Source organism: Saitoella complicata (assembly GCF_001661265.1).
Source record: "Saitoella complicata NRRL Y-17804 unplaced genomic scaffold SAICOscaffold_16, whole genome shotgun sequence".
NCBI lineage: Eukaryota > Fungi > Ascomycota > Saitoellomycetes > Saitoellales > Saitoellaceae > Saitoella > Saitoella complicata.
Genome location: NW_017567007.1, coordinates 365,148 through 381,135, shown reverse-complemented (window position 1 = coordinate 381,135; position 15,988 = coordinate 365,148). Strand labels below are relative to the sequence as shown.

General features: G+C 55.0%; 10 protein-coding genes and 2 non-coding genes across 12 annotated transcripts in view; 3 read left to right on the top strand and 9 right to left on the bottom strand.

Moving 5' to 3' along the window:
* Positions 1-47: 47 nt before the first annotated feature.
* SAICODRAFT_94351 (uncharacterized protein) lies at positions 48-2,727 on the bottom strand (the record flags this gene model as incomplete). The annotated part of the gene is made up of 2 exons (XM_019171934.1): positions 2,640-2,727; positions 48-2,586 (listed from the first exon to the last, which is right to left on the bottom strand). Exons 1-2 carry the CDS (start codon positions 2,675-2,677, stop codon positions 48-50), a joined length of 2,577 nt encoding a protein of 858 aa, XP_019023325.1. The 5' UTR covers positions 2,678-2,727.
* Positions 2,715-4,773, bottom strand: SAICODRAFT_138287 (uncharacterized protein). The gene has a single exon (XM_019165474.1). The coding sequence runs from the start codon at positions 4,662-4,664 to the stop codon at positions 2,874-2,876; it is 1,791 nt and encodes a 596-aa protein (XP_019023324.1). The 5' UTR covers positions 4,665-4,773; the 3' UTR covers positions 2,715-2,873.
* Positions 4,774-4,873: 100 nt separating this feature from the next.
* Positions 4,874-8,233, bottom strand: SAICODRAFT_20157 (uncharacterized protein). The gene is made up of 2 exons (XM_019166218.1): positions 7,517-8,233; positions 4,874-7,460 (listed from the first exon to the last, which is right to left on the bottom strand). The coding sequence occupies exons 1-2, from the start codon at positions 8,021-8,023 to the stop codon at positions 4,914-4,916; spliced, it is 3,054 nt and encodes a 1,017-aa protein (XP_019023323.1). The 5' UTR covers positions 8,024-8,233; the 3' UTR covers positions 4,874-4,913.
* Positions 8,234-8,627: 394 nt separating this feature from the next.
* SAICODRAFT_58732 (NAD(P)-binding protein) lies at positions 8,628-9,781 on the bottom strand (the record flags this gene model as incomplete). The annotated part of the gene is made up of 2 exons (XM_019169626.1): positions 8,628-9,673; positions 9,724-9,781. The coding sequence occupies 2 exons, from the start codon at positions 9,779-9,781 to the stop codon at positions 8,628-8,630; spliced, it is 1,104 nt and encodes a 367-aa protein (XP_019023322.1).
* Positions 9,782-10,238: 457 nt separating this feature from the next.
* SAICODRAFT_26258 (uncharacterized protein) lies at positions 10,239-11,840 on the top strand (the record flags this gene model as incomplete). Its single annotated transcript, XM_019166924.1, has 1 exon — positions 10,239-11,840. One exon carries the CDS (start codon positions 10,239-10,241, stop codon positions 11,838-11,840), a length of 1,602 nt encoding a protein of 533 aa, XP_019023321.1.
* Positions 11,841-12,254: 414 nt separating this feature from the next.
* Positions 12,255-12,920, bottom strand: SAICODRAFT_48734 (YDR280Wp-like protein; the record flags this gene model as incomplete). The annotated part of the gene is made up of 2 exons (XM_019168938.1): positions 12,255-12,699; positions 12,757-12,920. Coding segments are annotated over 2 exons (609 nt in total), but the record flags the coding sequence as incomplete, so codon positions are not given.
* A 285-nt stretch (positions 12,921-13,205) lies between these two features.
* SAICODRAFT_t109 lies at positions 13,206-13,277 on the bottom strand. The gene has a single exon. It is a non-coding gene; the product is annotated as a tRNA-Cys (tRNA).
* Positions 13,278-13,406: 129 nt separating this feature from the next.
* On the top strand, positions 13,407-13,897 carry SAICODRAFT_26256 (uncharacterized protein; the record flags this gene model as incomplete). Its single annotated transcript, XM_019166923.1, has 2 exons — positions 13,407-13,480; positions 13,534-13,897. 2 exons carry the CDS (start codon positions 13,407-13,409, stop codon positions 13,895-13,897), a joined length of 438 nt encoding a protein of 145 aa, XP_019023319.1.
* A 360-nt stretch (positions 13,898-14,257) lies between these two features.
* SAICODRAFT_8416 (cornichon) lies at positions 14,258-14,822 on the bottom strand (the record flags this gene model as incomplete). The annotated part of the gene is made up of 3 exons (XM_019171348.1): positions 14,258-14,288; positions 14,357-14,653; positions 14,740-14,822. The coding sequence occupies 3 exons, from the start codon at positions 14,820-14,822 to the stop codon at positions 14,258-14,260; spliced, it is 411 nt and encodes a 136-aa protein (XP_019023318.1).
* A 230-nt stretch (positions 14,823-15,052) lies between these two features.
* On the bottom strand, positions 15,053-15,124 carry SAICODRAFT_t108. The gene has a single exon. It is a non-coding gene; the product is annotated as a tRNA-Cys (tRNA).
* A 407-nt stretch (positions 15,125-15,531) lies between these two features.
* On the bottom strand, positions 15,532-15,757 carry SAICODRAFT_50651 (cation transport-related protein; the record flags this gene model as incomplete). The annotated part of the gene is made up of 2 exons (XM_019169009.1): positions 15,532-15,611; positions 15,670-15,757. Coding segments are annotated over 2 exons (168 nt in total), but the record flags the coding sequence as incomplete, so codon positions are not given.
* Positions 15,758-15,960: 203 nt separating this feature from the next.
* SAICODRAFT_35949 (mitochondrial carrier) overlaps positions 15,961-15,988 on the top strand; it is a gene marked incomplete at both ends in the record, with an annotated part of 1,192 nt that continues 1,164 nt past the window's right edge. The window contains one exon of the mRNA XM_019168459.1: positions 15,961-15,978. Within this exon, the coding sequence (XP_019023316.1) occupies positions 15,961-15,978 (18 nt within the window). The remainder of the gene's footprint in view (positions 15,979-15,988) is intronic.

Sequence of the window (15,988 nt, the reverse complement as noted above, 5' to 3'; positions counted from 1 at the left end):
GGCGCCGTGGCGTGTCTAAATTGCTCCCTATCATGGGTATCCTAACGTTAACGTTCCCCGCTCGACCTATTCCCATTCCCATCATGCGTCCCCAATCCTCGTTCATCATCTTCACTCTCACTCTCCTCCTCCTCAAGCACAAACTCCTCCGCCGCCTCCGCCGCCTCCGCCCTCCTCCCAGGACTCCCCCCACCCAACCCAAACCCAAATCCCCCCACTCCCAACCTCCCCCTCAAATCCCCACTAACACCCCTAACCCTCCTCCCAACCCTACCCAAAAAGTCCCAGGCCCGCCTCTGCTCCTCCTCCTCCCCCTCATAATCCCGTGGATGTTCTCGATTTTCGAGCATAGCCGTGAACTTTAACAAATCCTTCACCGTTACCAGGCCTCGGAGTTTACCGTAGTGTTCGACGAGGATGACGCGTGGGCCGAGGGATTGGAAGAGGGAAGAGCAGGTTTCGAGGGGAAGCGCGGGGTGGACTGTTAGTGGGGTGGGATCGACGTAGCGGGTGAAATCGATGACGTTGGGGTCGGTGTCGTACGTTGGAGCGGGGGCGGAGAGGTCGGGCGTACCTTCCATCCCCTCCTCAGTCATCCCTCCAAACACACACTCAACATCCCTATCATCCCTGCCCCCAACACCCTCACCCACACCCGCCCTCTCAAGCCCATACCTAATCTCCCTCCTCCCAATCCACCCAACAAGCACCATGTCTCTCACACACCCAACAACCGGGAACCCCCTAAACTCCGTCTCGCGCAACAACCCCTCCACATCCCCAACCCTCATCCCCCTAACCGTAACGACCCTCAACCCCCGTGCCTTCTGCATCACGCCCCCAACCCTCACCCCCCCAAAATTCCTCTCCTCCTTCGAGTCGAGGAATGGATACCCGTTTACCGCAATCATCCTATCCGCGATCCCGCCTTTACCGAGGTACTCCGACACGCCTTTGGTTGCGCCAACGACAATCATGCATGGAAGGACATAGTTGAGCGCTCCGGTGAGTTCGAACATAATAACCACAACCGAGACAGAGATATGCATAATCCCACTCAGAGCCGCCGCTGCGCCGAGGAATGCGTACGTCCCGGGGGTGATACACGGTACATCGGGCGAACAAACCCCGAACACACTCCAGGTGGGGAACGTCTGTTGAATCGCATTCGCCACGATCCCGACGAGGCGGCCGAATGTGGCTCCGACGGCCATGGAGGGGACGAAGATCCCCGCGGGAATCTTCGCGCCGTAGGAGATGATCACGAAAAAGATTCTCATGACCGTAGCGATGAGTAACGACGCACTAACCCTCCACCTACTCCCATACTCACACAACCCAGCTCCATCCTCCCAACTTTCAAGTTGCGCACACTCCCGAAACAACATCTCCATCCCCTTCGTCATATCCATCCTCACCCACAAATTCCACCACCCCACAACCCCCGTTGCAACAGCTAACCCCACGACCTCCGGCACGCCCCAACGCGCAAGATATCGTTTCCGAAAGGCGACATAGCGAATATTCCACTTCATCACGAACGCACCATAGAGTCCGCCCGCGACGCCGAGGAACAGGAAATTGACGATCTCGAAAAAATGCCAGTCGCGGTCGTAGGTGACTTGGAAGAGAACGAGTTGGCCGGTGCGGAAGGGGTTGAGGGCACTGAGTACCGTAACACTAATCAACGCACAAAAAAACGTACGGTAGAGTGTTTTGAGCGGAAAGCCAGCCCCTCCCGCACTCATCTCCTCGAATGCGAAAAGGACGCCGCCGATGGGGGCGCCAAACGCAACAGCGACTCCAGCGGCGGAGCACGCCGTGAATATCTCCCTCATCTTCCCCGCATCCCCGCGATATTTCGAGAAAAAGCGTGTCACGACACTCCCCGTACACACCGCAACATGAACCGCCGGCCCTTCCTTCCCAACCTGTAACCCACTAGCAATGGCAAGTGGTAAACAACAAGATTTAATCAACAGCGTCCAAGCACCGAGGAAATTCTTCATGATGAAGCCGGCGAGGATACACTTGATCTCACTGATTCCAGAGCCAGCAGCGTATGGCGCGAACTCTCGGACGAGATAGGCGCTCACCCACCCGAACCCCGCCGCAAAACACACAAAGATCGGATACGCCCCAATCCCCGTACTGTATGGCCTCCACTCCGGACAATGTGCCTCAGCCTCCCAACAACAAAACTTGCGATTGAGATACCACCCAGACGCACAATACCCCCCCCTCAAATCCGAAAGCCATTCCGTAACGATAGATTGTAGTGCGGCATTAATCCCAATCAGCGTCGCGACGAGGGAGACTACAATCCACGCTTGTCCGTCATCGTAGATTTGTTCTAGGCGTTCGCGCCAGGTGCTGATTCGTTCGCCTCGTCTTTCGGCCTCCTCCCTCTTCATTCTCTTGCGGGTTTGTGAGCGGTGGGCGTCTTGGACCCAGTCGACTGTTGTGAAGTCTTCGTAGCGGCGGAGTTCTTGGAGGTCTTCTTCTTCTTCGCGGGAGGAGGGTTGTCGCGGCGGTGGTGGATCGTGGTCGTAGGAGTGGGAGTGGGAGCGGGGTGTGTGGAGGGGTCTGTGGTGGGTGGTTAGTATGAGCGGGCAGGAGGCAGTACGCTGGAGGGTTACATTGAGAGACCATCCTGTGGATCACCTCGTCGACCCATTGTATCGCTGGCAATTGCAAGATCGCTTCACATGGAGTATAACCGCCGTGCGCTGCCCACTTTCGCAGAGTGTGCGTCAGCGTGCATCGATACTTTTACAAAAGTGATTGTTCAATTGCAAGTCAAAAAAACACATTCCTTTATAGATGCCGCAACCCTTGCCTCATAAACATAATCATACACGTAACAATTCTACTTACACAACATTCTCGGCCCTCAAACCCCTAACCCCCCCCTCCTCCACATCCGCAACCGGAATCGCACCGGGCACCGTACCCCCCGGAACCGTCTGGCCCAACCCCTCAACCTGCTCAACCTTCACCGCGCCCGTGTTCGCTTCCTCCTGCAACCCAAGACCGGTACCCTTTCCCTTCGGCGCAACCCCACCAGTTGCGTCGACGACAGCACTCGCAGCACTCTCCTTCGCCTTCGCCGCCTCCAACTTTGCGTGCGCTTGAGCCTCGAGTGCTTCGGCTTCCTCACGTTCCTTCGCAGCTTGTCGACGTTCCTGCTCCGCCACCTCCGCAGCCTTCCTCCTCGCTTCCTCCGTCACCTCACTGACCTTCTCAGCAGCGATGGAGCCGACGCCGAAGAGTGTGCCAGCAACGAGTCCGACGCCGGACGCGACCGCATTGAGTGCCTCAGAGGGTAACGCGCCAACATCGATGTGCGAGAGCGTCTCCTTTGCGCGCTCGAGGAGTGTGTGGGCGCCTTCGACGGTAGCGTCCTTCGTTGCCTCTGCAGCACCGGCAGCTTGTTCCGCAACAGCCTGTGCACCACCAACCACCGTCCCCGCAGCTTGTCCAGCGACCTGCGCAGTCTTATTCCCGACCTCACTCGCGACCTCAGCAGTCTTCCCCGCAACAGCCTGCGCACCACCAACAACCGTCCCGGCGGCTTGTCCAGCAACCTCCGCAGTCTTCTGACCAGCCGCGACGGCGGTATCCCTAGTTGCCGCAGCAGCATCACCAACAACCTCCCCAGCAGCCTGCGCAGTCCCCGCAACAGCACCGTACGCCGCGCCCGCAGTCCTAGCCGTCACATCACGAGCGACAGCAGCCCCCTCGGCCGTCTTGTTCGCGGCAACAGCAGCAGTGTCCGCAGCGGCATTATACGTCGAGGCAGCGGTGTCTTTCGCAGCCTCTTTCGTCTCGTATGCCTTTTGCGCAGTAGCGTCGTATGCGCCCGCAGCGGTATCCTTGGCCGCCTGGGCCGTCTCGGCGGTCTTGTCGTATGCTGCACCAGCGGTATCCTTGGCCGCTTCCTTGGTGTTGTATGCGGCATCGGCAGTGGTCTGGTATGCAGACGCAGCGGTATCCTTCGTAGCCTCCTTTGCGTTGTAAGCGGTATCGGCAGCGGCGTTGTAAGTCGAGGCAGCAGTATCCTTCGCAGCCTCCTTCGTCTCGTACGCCTTCTGGGCGGTCTGGTCATACGCAGCGCCAGCACTCTCCTTCGCAACCTGAGCCTTCTGGGCGGTAGCATCGTACGCACCCGCAGCACTCTCCTTCGCAGCCTCCTTCGTCTCATAAGCCTTCTGCGCACCAGTCTCATACGCAGCTCCAGCCTGCTCCTTTGCCGCAGCACCAGCCTCGTAGGTCGCAGCCTTTGCCTCCTCCTTCGCTTGGAAAGCATGCTGATTCGCAGAACCGAGACGGTCTTCGATATCGTACGTAGCCTCCTGCGCATGGACGTTCACGTCGGCATAATCCTTGGGAGCCCTAACACCCGTGTCCAAGCTCGGGGTCGGCAAATCGACGTCGAGACGGGGAGCATCCGTGTGGACGCCGTAGCCGGAGGGAACGACAGCGGGGCCTGCACCGCCTGAGGGAGGGAAGGTGGGTTCGGTGGAGGTGTATGCGGCGGTGGATTGAGGCAACCCGGAAGAGGAGGCGAGGATGGCGGACTCGGCGGCGTAGGCATCCCTCTCCGCCTCGGCCAATTGAGCCTCGAGGGCAGAGTGACGATTGGTGAATGGGTTGTTTGACATTGTTGTAGTAGTTGTTGTGTTGTGTTGTGTTGGGTCTCAACTGAAAAGTGGGAGGGGAGCGGGTTTTTATCAGTGGATGGGGAATCGCACAAACCTTGGTCTTCCTTGCATTTACGTCACTTTCTGATCATGACGCCTTTTCACATGCACCCTGCGACCCTTACGTACCTCAATAAAGTGCGGCGCATGATAAGGACTGGAAGTTCCATGCGCATCATGTCGTATATAAAAGTCAATTAACATTAAGGTTTACCATGCTGCACTGACTTCGCGGAAGCTGCTCTCCTTTCCTGTGACGCTCTCCTTGTCGGTCGTAATAACTTCCAGTTCCGTAAGCTTCCCTCTGACACTCACTGACAACGTCCTAGCTCTCGGCCTCTGCACGCTCGTACTAGTCCTCGCCAATCCAGGTCTCAATCCACCCGAACTCAATGGTGATACCTGCGTCATGGTCCTGCACACACTATTTCTCTCCTGTACTTGGGAGCGTGGTGTCGGCTGATCCACCGACTTGAAGTACGGCACGGGCCGGAATCCCGTCGTAGACTGCCTCCTAATGCCAAGCGTCTTTCTCGTAGGCGTAGTCATCGTTGTCGTTGCGAGAGATGGGACAGGTGCCTCGAGCATCCTCACCGGCGACGACAAACATACCATCGAAGAACCCGGACCGGAGCTGTCGATCGGATCATCCCTGTCCTCTCTCTCCGCCCCTTCCATGATGAAATCATCAACCGGACGAATCATCGAAGCGCTCTGCCTCCTTACCATTCCCACTGACAATATTGGAGGTCCTATCTCCCCGACCCCACTCGCACCGGTACCATTCAGACCACTCACGCCCGTCACAGCCCTCCTCACCCCACCCCCTTCACTCATCGTCCTCATAACAGACAAACTCCTCATCCTACCAATACCCAACCTCTTCGGCGGTCCCGGCCTCACGAAGATCGGATCAGATATCACAGCAGCCACAGAGTCACGACTCACAAAAAGGTTAGGTTTCTTAATAGGCGAGGAAGAGGTGTCGATATCGTCGAGGATGATGCGTCTCTTCGTACCCGTATCCGGTTGTGCGATGGATGTCTTCCTGCGACCCACGGCGGTGGCACAGAGGGAAATGGGAGCAGCTGGCGAAGATGTCTCAATCGCATCAGTGCCGTTAATCTCCACATTGTCCCCTGACGTCGACGAGATAGGATCACTCTCGACCACACTCCTCCTCACCCCCCCTACCACTGCACCATCAGACGAAACAATGGGATCTGACGTCCCCCCTACGACATTCTCCTCCTGCACGTCAGTATCCAGCACTTCCGTTGCACGCACGAAGCCCAGCGATGTACTAACATTGGACGTCTTTCTCCCACCCGTATGTGTGGGCGGAAGGAACCTCAACCCCGGCACTGGACTTGCCGCACGAGTAACGAGGCGCTGTAAGGTATCACTGGACGACATGGTCTGGTATTGTGACACGGTACGGGATATGGCCATTGACGCCCGCCTCGCCAATCTTGTCCTCCTAGCCGGCATCTTAAACGCCAAGGACTCATCTTCCTCTCCTCCGATCAGACAAGATTCCCCAACCACCTCAGCATCCTCCATCACTTCCTCTACATCCATCTCTGACTCGGCGACATAACTGACTTCCGTATTCAACCTCTTCTTGGATGATAATCGAACCGGTAGACCAATTGCGACGGAGCTGAGCCTGCCCATGGTGAGAGGGGCAGGTTTCCTTGCGTGCTCCTCCTCTTCCATATCCTCACCCTCATCGTCTGCGTCACATGTCTCCTCGCCCATGTCTTCATCACTCGCAGGTCTGGCTGGCACTCTCAACGTCTTAAATACCGTCTCAAGATCCTGTTCTTCCTCACCTTCCTTGCCTCTTCCTCCGATCTCGTCCACTCGTCCCACAGGCGTCGGCAAACTACCAAATGTCGGCGCAGGACACTCAATCGCATCGAACATCTTTCTCGTAGCAGATGGCTCGTCGCTCTCCTCTTGAACACGAAACCGCCCTGCGCCCCGGTGCACTTGGAAGACTGGTGTCCCTGAGGTTTGTGGACTTGCCTCCCGAGTCTCGGGCACAGGTGCAGGAATTGGACTCGGCGCGGGGGAGTAGACGATCCCTTCCTCTAACTCCACAGCGACCGGCGGAGATTCGGTGGTGAAGAACGTGTCCCTCCTTTCCGTACGGCCCCCACCTCTGCGTATCTCCATTGCAACATCTGAACTCACCAACTCTAGTCCTCCTCCACGCTCCTTCTCTCGAGGCGGAGGGCTTGGACACCCGACGAACCCTGAACCGAGTCTGCTCACTCCACCCCAGGCCGTGAAACCATGCCCTGCCTTTTTGGTGACCGTAGGTGGGGCTTGAGGTTTTGGTTTCATCGTTGCGAAGGCAAGATGCATCGATGAGAGAGGCAGCATACGCTTCTTTTCCACCGTCGATGCGGGAGTAACAACACCATTGCAGGGGATAACCTCTTCGACTGGTAGTGCGTTGAGAATTGGGTCCGTTGTGAGGTCTTCTTCAATCTGAATGGGGGTAGATGGTCGGAGTAGGTCGTCGATGTTGGCGAGTGATGTAGTGTCGAGGGGTTTCGCACGGCGTTTGGTTTTCGTCGGACCTTTCTTCTTGGTTTTACCTTTAGTTTTGGACTTTTGCTTGCGAGAGTCTGCATCATTGGATGTGGCTGAGATATCAGCATCCGCGACAGGCGGTGTTGTTGGTTTTGGAGAGATCGGCGCGAAGTCCTCTGTGAGTGACAAGTATATAGTAGCCGCCTTCAATCGCTGTACTCAACTTTGTCAGCACCATAAGAGAGAATGGTGGTGTGGAAGGCGAATACCTTTCCACGCCTCAGCTGTGACATTTTCCGTGCCAACATTGCACTTTCACACCCTGGCTGCGCAGTTTTCATCCTCAATGCCATAGGCACACGTGTACGTTCATTCCTAGTTGTTCGTGTTTCGACCTTCTGTTGGGCTTGTTTCCCACGAGAACTGAGTTTCTTTGAGGTAGTCGTGCTAAAGGTTGTATGTTCCTCCTCATCCTCTTCTTCCCCTTCACTCGCTTCCTCCGACTCCTCCGAGTCAAAGAACAACGGCTGAGCCTTCTTCACCGGTGCCTTCCTCACCCTCAACGCCCTCGTCACCGGCGCAACCTCTTTCAGGAACTCATCCACAGTCATCGTCCTCTCAGCTCCGTACCTTCTTCGTCGACCATGCGTCACCGTGCTCGTTTTCCTCCGACTAACAGACGTCAGACCAGTCCCACTCGATATAAGGGCCGATGAATGCTGTGTATATGGCCCGCAGTCAGTGTTTCCAGGGGCTGTATGGGTAGTAGCATTCATTCCCACAGTCGACCGTCGAGCACGTCGGGCAGCATAACCGCCGTTCGTCGTAGGTTTTCGAACAGCTGTACTCGTGAGCTCGCGACGGGTGCTGTATTATGGTGTCAGTTTCGCCGTGCACAAACCTAAGTATACACCCCTTACGTCTTGGGTGATTCAAAGTCCAGTGAGCCAAAGTCAATGTCAAGGTCTTCCATAGCTTTTTCTGGATGCAACACGGAAACAGCAGAGCTAGAGCTTAAAGAGCAGAACAGCTAGATAGAGCAATTTCAAGTGGGTGATTATGGTTGCGAGTCCAACTGCAACAGTTGGGTGTTGTTGGCTGCGATTGAGTTCAGGGTCGAATCGCGGGGCCGCAAGCGGTCCGAATGCACGGTTGACCCCTGCTCCAGCAACACTTGAAGACGTTGCATGTTTGTGTTGTCTTGTTGAGTTCGTTTAAGTGAATGAGTACTACTTATCTACATGCCTCTATGTATTGACGATCAATGGATTGAAGGTCCTCGAGGTTCGTTCTCGCACTCCCACGCCAGACAACTCAGAAAATGAGATTCTTGTATTTAGGGAAATTCAGGTATCCATATAGTCAGCCACGTCCACACCCCTACACCTCATTGTCCAACACAACAACCTCTCCTCCCTTCTCCCCACTCCTCAACAACCCCTCAATCAACGCCAAATCCCTCACCGCAGTCCTAACCCCACTCCTCTCCTCATCGACGCTTGCCCTCAAAATCGCCTCCGCAAACTCCTTCACTTCGGCACCAACGGCCTCCACACCGGGCTCTGAACCGATCTTCTTCTCGCCAGGTGCGGGTTCGGATTCGTACGAGTCGCGGGTGACGATCTCGCCCGATGGGGAGAGGAGTGTTACGATTTTGCCATCAACCAGAACTGATCCCTTCTCTCCCACGACAAGGATTTCGTTCCTCTCATACGCGCTAGCAAAGGACATCGTGAACGCTCCATCGACACCATCGCTCGTCGTACAAACAGCATGAACGGTATCCACACCTCCTAGATATTCCCTCACGATCCTCGTCCGCGAATTAACCTTCTCAATCTCCTTTCCCAAGATAAGGCGGAGGCCAGCGGCGCTATGAACTCCGCCATCGAGGACGAACCCACCCGGATGCGTAGGCTCCGCACGCCAAGAGGTGTTGAGCCATTTATTGTCTTGCTCAACGGATGTGAGCATTGTCAAACTAAACGAGGTAATGGGACCGACGGATGATTGAACCAACTCCGACGCACGCACAAGATGCGGCTCGAACCGGAAGTTCTCCGCGATGCTCCAGAGACCACGAGAAGAGGTTGGAAGGGAGTCGTAGTGTGCCAACAGCTCACGGGCCGCATCGACGGTAGGTGCGATGGGTTTTTCGGAAAGGACATGCTTACCGGCGGAGAGGGCGCGTTTGACGATTGCGGGTTGGGAGGTAATTGGCAGAGCGATGATCACAGCTTGGATGTCGGAGCGAGAGAGGAGTGCGTCGAGGTTGTGAGCAGCAGAAGAGTCGTCGCTGTAAACATCGATGGTGGACGAGGAGGATGAGGAAGCGATGGAGGCCAGTGCAGAAGCGGACTTTTGAGAGCGGGAGTAGATCGCCTTCAATTCAAGAGAAGAGCATGCTTGGATCGCGGGGAGGTGCTCTGTATAGCCCAGTGTCAGCGTTGGAAAGGGATAAGATCATGAATCATACGTTCGCGGGCAAAGATGCCTGCGCCAAGGATGGCAATTCCGATCTTCTGAGTAGCCATGACAGTGTAGTCGCACTTGGGATTGCAATTGTCGAAGACGTCGCCGACGAAGGCTACATATTTGACGTAGCGGGTGCGGGGGGTTGATTGTGGGGTCTTACATAGCCGGAGGTCGCTGGTCCGCGGAAACGAGTGCTCGGTGGAGCTCGAGGCGTGCTTACAAGCTTCTGGCGAGCTGGAAAAGAACGGATGAGACGTTAGACCGCGATACGTCTCTCTTATGATCCCTTTTCCGAAGCTCCGCTGTAACCGCCTTTGTGATCTCCCACCCTTCGTATTGACCTCGTATTCCCGGAATCTCGGTGAGCGGGTACGCGCAGGAAGTTGCATCGGAGGACCCCTCCACCAGCTCGTCAACCCTTACGTTCAAGATCCATGTCATCCACGGTCCGATGACCCTTCCACTCAGCTGCTCTCCAGCTAATACACAAAGCTTCCTCCGTGGGTGATCATCCCAATGCTTGAATCCGACGGCGACTACGACAACCAACACGCCTCAAAACGTCCCAAGCTCAAGCGGAAATCCCACACGAAATCGCGAACAGGGTGCTCGATTTGCAAAGCACGTCGTATCAAGTGCGATGAGGTACAACCGCATTGTGCGAATTGCGTGAGGCATGGATCGCAAGAGGAGTGTGACATCGAGAGTACGATGCGGAAGGGTGAAGACGAGCGTGAAGAAGGAGAAGGAGAGGATAGAGGAGATGAGAGGAAGGAGGTCTTGGTACTTGGTTTTGGTGGAGGCTCCGAGGGCGTGGTGAAGGCACCTGCCCGCAGAGCATCGGCTACGGTTAGTCATGATGATGGACCGATCAGGAAGAGACGTGCGGTTGAAGGATCTCGATCTGTTGCTTTGACTGTGTCGCCCAGCACGAGTACGGGAACAGCAGCACTGGCACGCTGGACTTCTGCAACGATCGATAGTGCGTCGAAACGATTGCAGAACGCCGCTATGGGAATTGGTTCCACGGATGGAATATTACACCCAGTGGTGAATACGACTTCTATCTTTGGAGCGGCTACGACGAACGGTTTCGTGAACACTGCGATACCCACTGAACCCGCACATAGCAACTTCACCAATCTATCACCACCAGGACCGTCATCAGCCATCTTCAATCTTTACTTCACCACCCCAACAAACCTCACAATATCCCCAACCGCCCTATGCATCCCCCCATCCCCCCTCCAACTCTCCCAACTCGCCACCGCCTCTCCAACACCCAGCCTCACCCCAGGCGGCGGCTACCTCTCCCACCTCCGCCTCCTCCACAACTACATCTCCCGCACAGCACATACCCTCGCAGACCCACACACATCCGGCCTCTGGCTCCACCAAATCCCCGACCTCGCATTCGGGTCATCCACACCCGATGGGGGAAACAGTCTCATGCACGCAATCCTAGCCCTCTCGTCCGCCCATCTCGACACCGGCAATTCAGCACCGCATCCAAGCGCACTGACTCTCCATCATCGTACCTTTGCCTACACCACCTTCCACCAAACCCTCATCTCACCTACTCCGTCTACCGCGGCTATACTCATGCTCACTTCCATCGCACTCGCGATCTTGGAAGTGGCGCTTACGCGATGGAATTCGAACACCAGTCCAAACGCATATGGAGAGGGTATAGCGATGGGGTGGATTCAGGGGATGAGGAGCGTTAGGGGCGTTATGGGAGTCTTGAGGCAGAGGGGGCTGATGGGGAGGGAGGCATTTGAGGCAATTGCTAGTGTTGCTGGTCATGGGGTTGGTGGAGTGATGGAGGACATGGGAGAGTGGGAGCGTAACATGCCGCCTGTGCTCCAGCCACTCCTCTCGAACCCGCGTTACACGGGAGCGATTCGACAATTGCTATGGCTGAGACAATCTGGAGCCGGAGCTAGCTTATCCCAGATTCTGGCGTGGCCGACGGTACTTGAGGAGGAGTTTATTCGGGCTCTCCAAGAAGGGCATCATGGTGCTTTACTGGTCGTGAGGGAGTATTATGGCATACTGAGGGGGTTGAGGCAGGTGCCGTGGTGGGTCGAAGGGCTGAAGGCGAGAGCCGGGAAATAGGATAGGTTGGACTATAATAGATATGTACAAGTGACACCCAATTTCTGCCGGGAACGCTTCATTATGCTCTTAGTGTATGTAGTATCTGTCCCCACTTTAACAGACTCATGGCACTCTAACCTTCCTATCCTCAGCCGCCTCACCCTCAAAATACCCTCCCCGCCCATCCTGCTTCCTGATTTCCTCGTCCTTGACAATTCGTCTCTTAACCAACTCCACAACCCCCCTACACTTCTCACTCGCAACCCTCGCCGCCCTGAGCACCTCATGCGCCGGCACCACCGCTCCCCCCGCTTTATGTATCATCGTCAACTCATTCTGGGTATTAAGGGTTAACGTGAGCTCAGATGTTCGAAGTCGTTCTTCCTGGAGTGTCACGTCGAGGACAGGGAGGAGGGGGTCAGTTTCGAGCGTGGGCGGGAAGTAGGAGATTGTTGTGCAGATCGGGGTGTGGAGGAGAACGAGGGGGACTCCGACGCGTTCGGAGAGGGGGTAGACATACACCTCACTTCCCTCGATCCTCAAATCTGGTCTTCGGAAATGTAGGAGACCTGCCATGACAGCGATGGAGGCAGCATCGAGGAGTCCACCGTCGCCATCGAGGAAGTGCACGTCGGCTCGGACGTGCCAGCATTTCTTGCCGGCAACGATACAGAGGGATTCGGTATCCAGCGCCTGACTTCTTCGGATGGATTTCTCAATGAGTGTCGAGATGTGGAATTCGGTTTCTTCGGCGGAAGAGGAGTGGGAGTGTGCTGGGGATGACATGGGTGAGAGGGAGGTGTTGATGGCAAAGAAACCTTCGAAGGGTTTGTTGGGGTATGGTTGTGCGATGTCGGCGGATATTCTCGCGAGAACTCTGTACGTAAAAGGATTAGCCATGAAGAACAGATTCGTAACGAACGCATCTGCGCACCTTGTTTTTCCCATTCTTACGTCGACGTTTCCGTATTCGTCACCAAACGTAATCTCCAAGTCCCTGGTTTGATCCACCACTCTTCCATCGACACGGAGACCTTGCCGCAGTGCATCTAGCACAAAGTTGCGTTCTGAAATCGAAGGGTCGAGGTCGCGAGGCATTTTCTTGATGGTTTGGTGCTGCTATTCGTCGCAATTACTTTCTCTCTGGCTTCTCGGCGTCGCACTTGGTGAACCAGAAATCTTGAGAGGGCGAGAGTGCTTGAGAAGACTCGAGTATAGGCGGAGGTTGGAAGCTTTAGAAGCGATCAGTCTTCCAGGAAGTGTTGCAGCGACTTAAGGTTGATCCGTAAACGTACTCGAGTTTGAGGGTCTTCGAATTCACGTGCACCAGGGAACCAGGGCGCGCTCTGCAAGAAACTCAGAGCGCAAAAGAACAAAAAGAGAAGCTCCCAAGGTGGTTCGAACACCTGACCTAGAGATCTGCAATCTCTCGCTCTACCACTGAGCTATGGAAGCTCAAGCATGCAATGACTTCATGACAATCAATCTGACCAACACGTCCCGAACGTCATCGCCGTACGGCTGAACCCCAACGTCGCAACACACCAAAGCTTACCAGCAACCTTCCAATTGAGATCAATCGCAATGGCATCAGAAGCCCGTCTATTCGCGCTCTCCACCGAAAACCAAAAGTCCATCCGGGACTTCCGTCTCAAAGGGTACGACAGTTTGCCAGGCTTCGCATGACCCCCCAGCTAAACCCGTTGCACAGCTCCAAAAAGGGCACAGCCTGCCTAATCTTCTCCATCTCCAAAACAAACCACGATATCATCCCCGACTCCGCAACGGAAGACGGTCCCCTGACTCTCTCCTCCATCGAGGAACTCGCTGACGAACTCCCCGACAACACCCCACGATTCGTTTTGTTGTCGTATGAATTGGAATTTGATGATGGGAGGAAGAGTACGCCGTTGTGCATGCTGTATTGGGCACCACGGACGAGTAGTTTGGAGATGACGATGTTGTATGCCAGTGCGAGGGTGTGGTTTGCGGAGAAATGTGATACTGGGAAGGTGTTGGAGTGTAGGGACGGAGATGATTTGACGGATGAGTGGGTGAAGGAGCAATTGATGTAGTGGGAGCACGATTGGTGCTATAGATTACGACGAGGTTGACGCGGCAACGCAGAGGATATAAAGAACGTTGCGTTCACATATTCTTGAGATATGATACCCCGTCACGAAGCATATTCCGTTGAAACGACAGATGCGGGTTCTTGTATGCAAAACCCTTTATTATGACATTACAGCAACACAGCACCCCCTTCAAGCGAACGTTTCTCTTCTCCATTCGATCGTACACTCCATATCGAGCATCCCGACGCCGAGTCTACAGCCCCATAAATAAGACTTGAGCCGCTCCGCTGTCTAACAACTCAGCACACTCCGTCCATTGCCTCTCTCACATTCCAACCTTCATATCAGGTGCGACGCACTTTAATCATCACGGATCAACGCAACGATCATGCTACACAAACAGTCAGTACGACACATCCAGACAAACCACGCATACACCACCCCCCTGCCCCAACTCACCTGTAAAGGTAGAAGAAAAACAACACCAAATGGAATCCCAACTTCACAAAGCTCTCCTTCTTATGCTTCCCCAACGTCCTAAAGATCTCAGTCGCATCCAACAAATGAGCGTTGTTGACGACTTTGTTGACGTTGTACGCAAGGAGGGGCAAGTTGAGGGCCGTGGCAATCCATTGACCGTTGAGGAGCAGGAGGACGGTAGTGAAGGCGTGAATGCCCATTTCCGGGAAGATCCACCAATTGAGTTTGTTGCAGAGGTCGATGGGGTTGATGTAATCACATTCGAGGTCGGAGTACCTGTCGTCGCACAAGGGTCAGCATCACCGTAACCAAGACTCGTCTCCCCGTGAAACACGAAGGCGCAACGAGCGGATTGAACCTACATGATCGTAAAGAACACCTGCAAGAACAAGTTCACCGCATTGATCAACACGGCGAAAAGAAACAGCCAGCCTTCTCCGGTCATTGTGATTGTTGTCGAATGCTTTGTTGGTCGGTCGGTGGTTGATCGGAACGTGACGTGAAGCTTCGAAGCGTCTACGTTAGGCGGTTTAGGCGAAGTGCTGGAAGCGCGGCCAGGCACGGTACGACGAGAAAATGTTGGAAAGAGGAAAGAGGTCGTAATTGAGTTGAGAATGAAAGCTGGTTCAGGATTGGATTGATTGAAAATCATTGCTGCCAGAAAACGCAAAAGAAAGCTTCCAAGGTGATTCGAACACCTGACCTAGAGATCTGCAATCTCTCGCTCTACCACTGAGCTATGGAAGCTCAAGCATGCAACGGTTTTGTCATACTCAGATTCAGTTTTGGCAGGCAGACCAGGGTTTTTTATGAACAATACAAGAAAGCCGCATTTCCCAACGAATGCAGTCAAAGACCCTCATCACCTCTTACCCTCACAATGGAGCTCAATCATCCGTCTGAACCTTATTATCCCCCTTCACAACACTCGCATAACTCGGCGGTACCTCGCCCTGCCCCCCAACACCACCAGCACTCGATCCCTCACCCACACCTTCCTCCCCCCTCGGAACCGCTCCATAATTCCGCTGCTCCTTCTGAGGTACACGTTGATACCCAGGTCCCAGACGCGTCCGCTGCGCACGCTCTAAATCCTCCCTCACGGACCGCGACCGCTGCTGCGAACCTCGAGCAGCACGGCGGCGGTCATGTTCGGGATACTTTCCGATGATGTACCACGCATGCACCAAGCCGGGGATAACGCCCAATACGCACAAACAAATATTGATCAACACTATCGCCCACAGGGTTAGGGTTGAAGGGGGGAGAAGGGAGGGATGGGGATGACTCACGATCAGCGGTACAGAACCCAGCTTTGATACCGACTGGGATGGGTGGGATGAGGACTGCGAGGAGGCAGAGGAAGAGGTCTGGGCAGGTGAAGCCCATCTTGTATGCTTGTATGTTTGTTTGTTTGTTTGTTGATGGGAGAAGGATGAGATGTACGAGAGAGGAGTACACGGGTGGTACGTGTGAGCGAGTGGCGAAGTCGTGGCTTGGGCCGCGGGTGTGTGGTGATGTCATTGTCGACGTTACCGAGGAGGCATGTCCGAATCTGGGATGGACAACGTTGGGCTATATCGATGTCGGATTCATTCATCGTATGTGCCC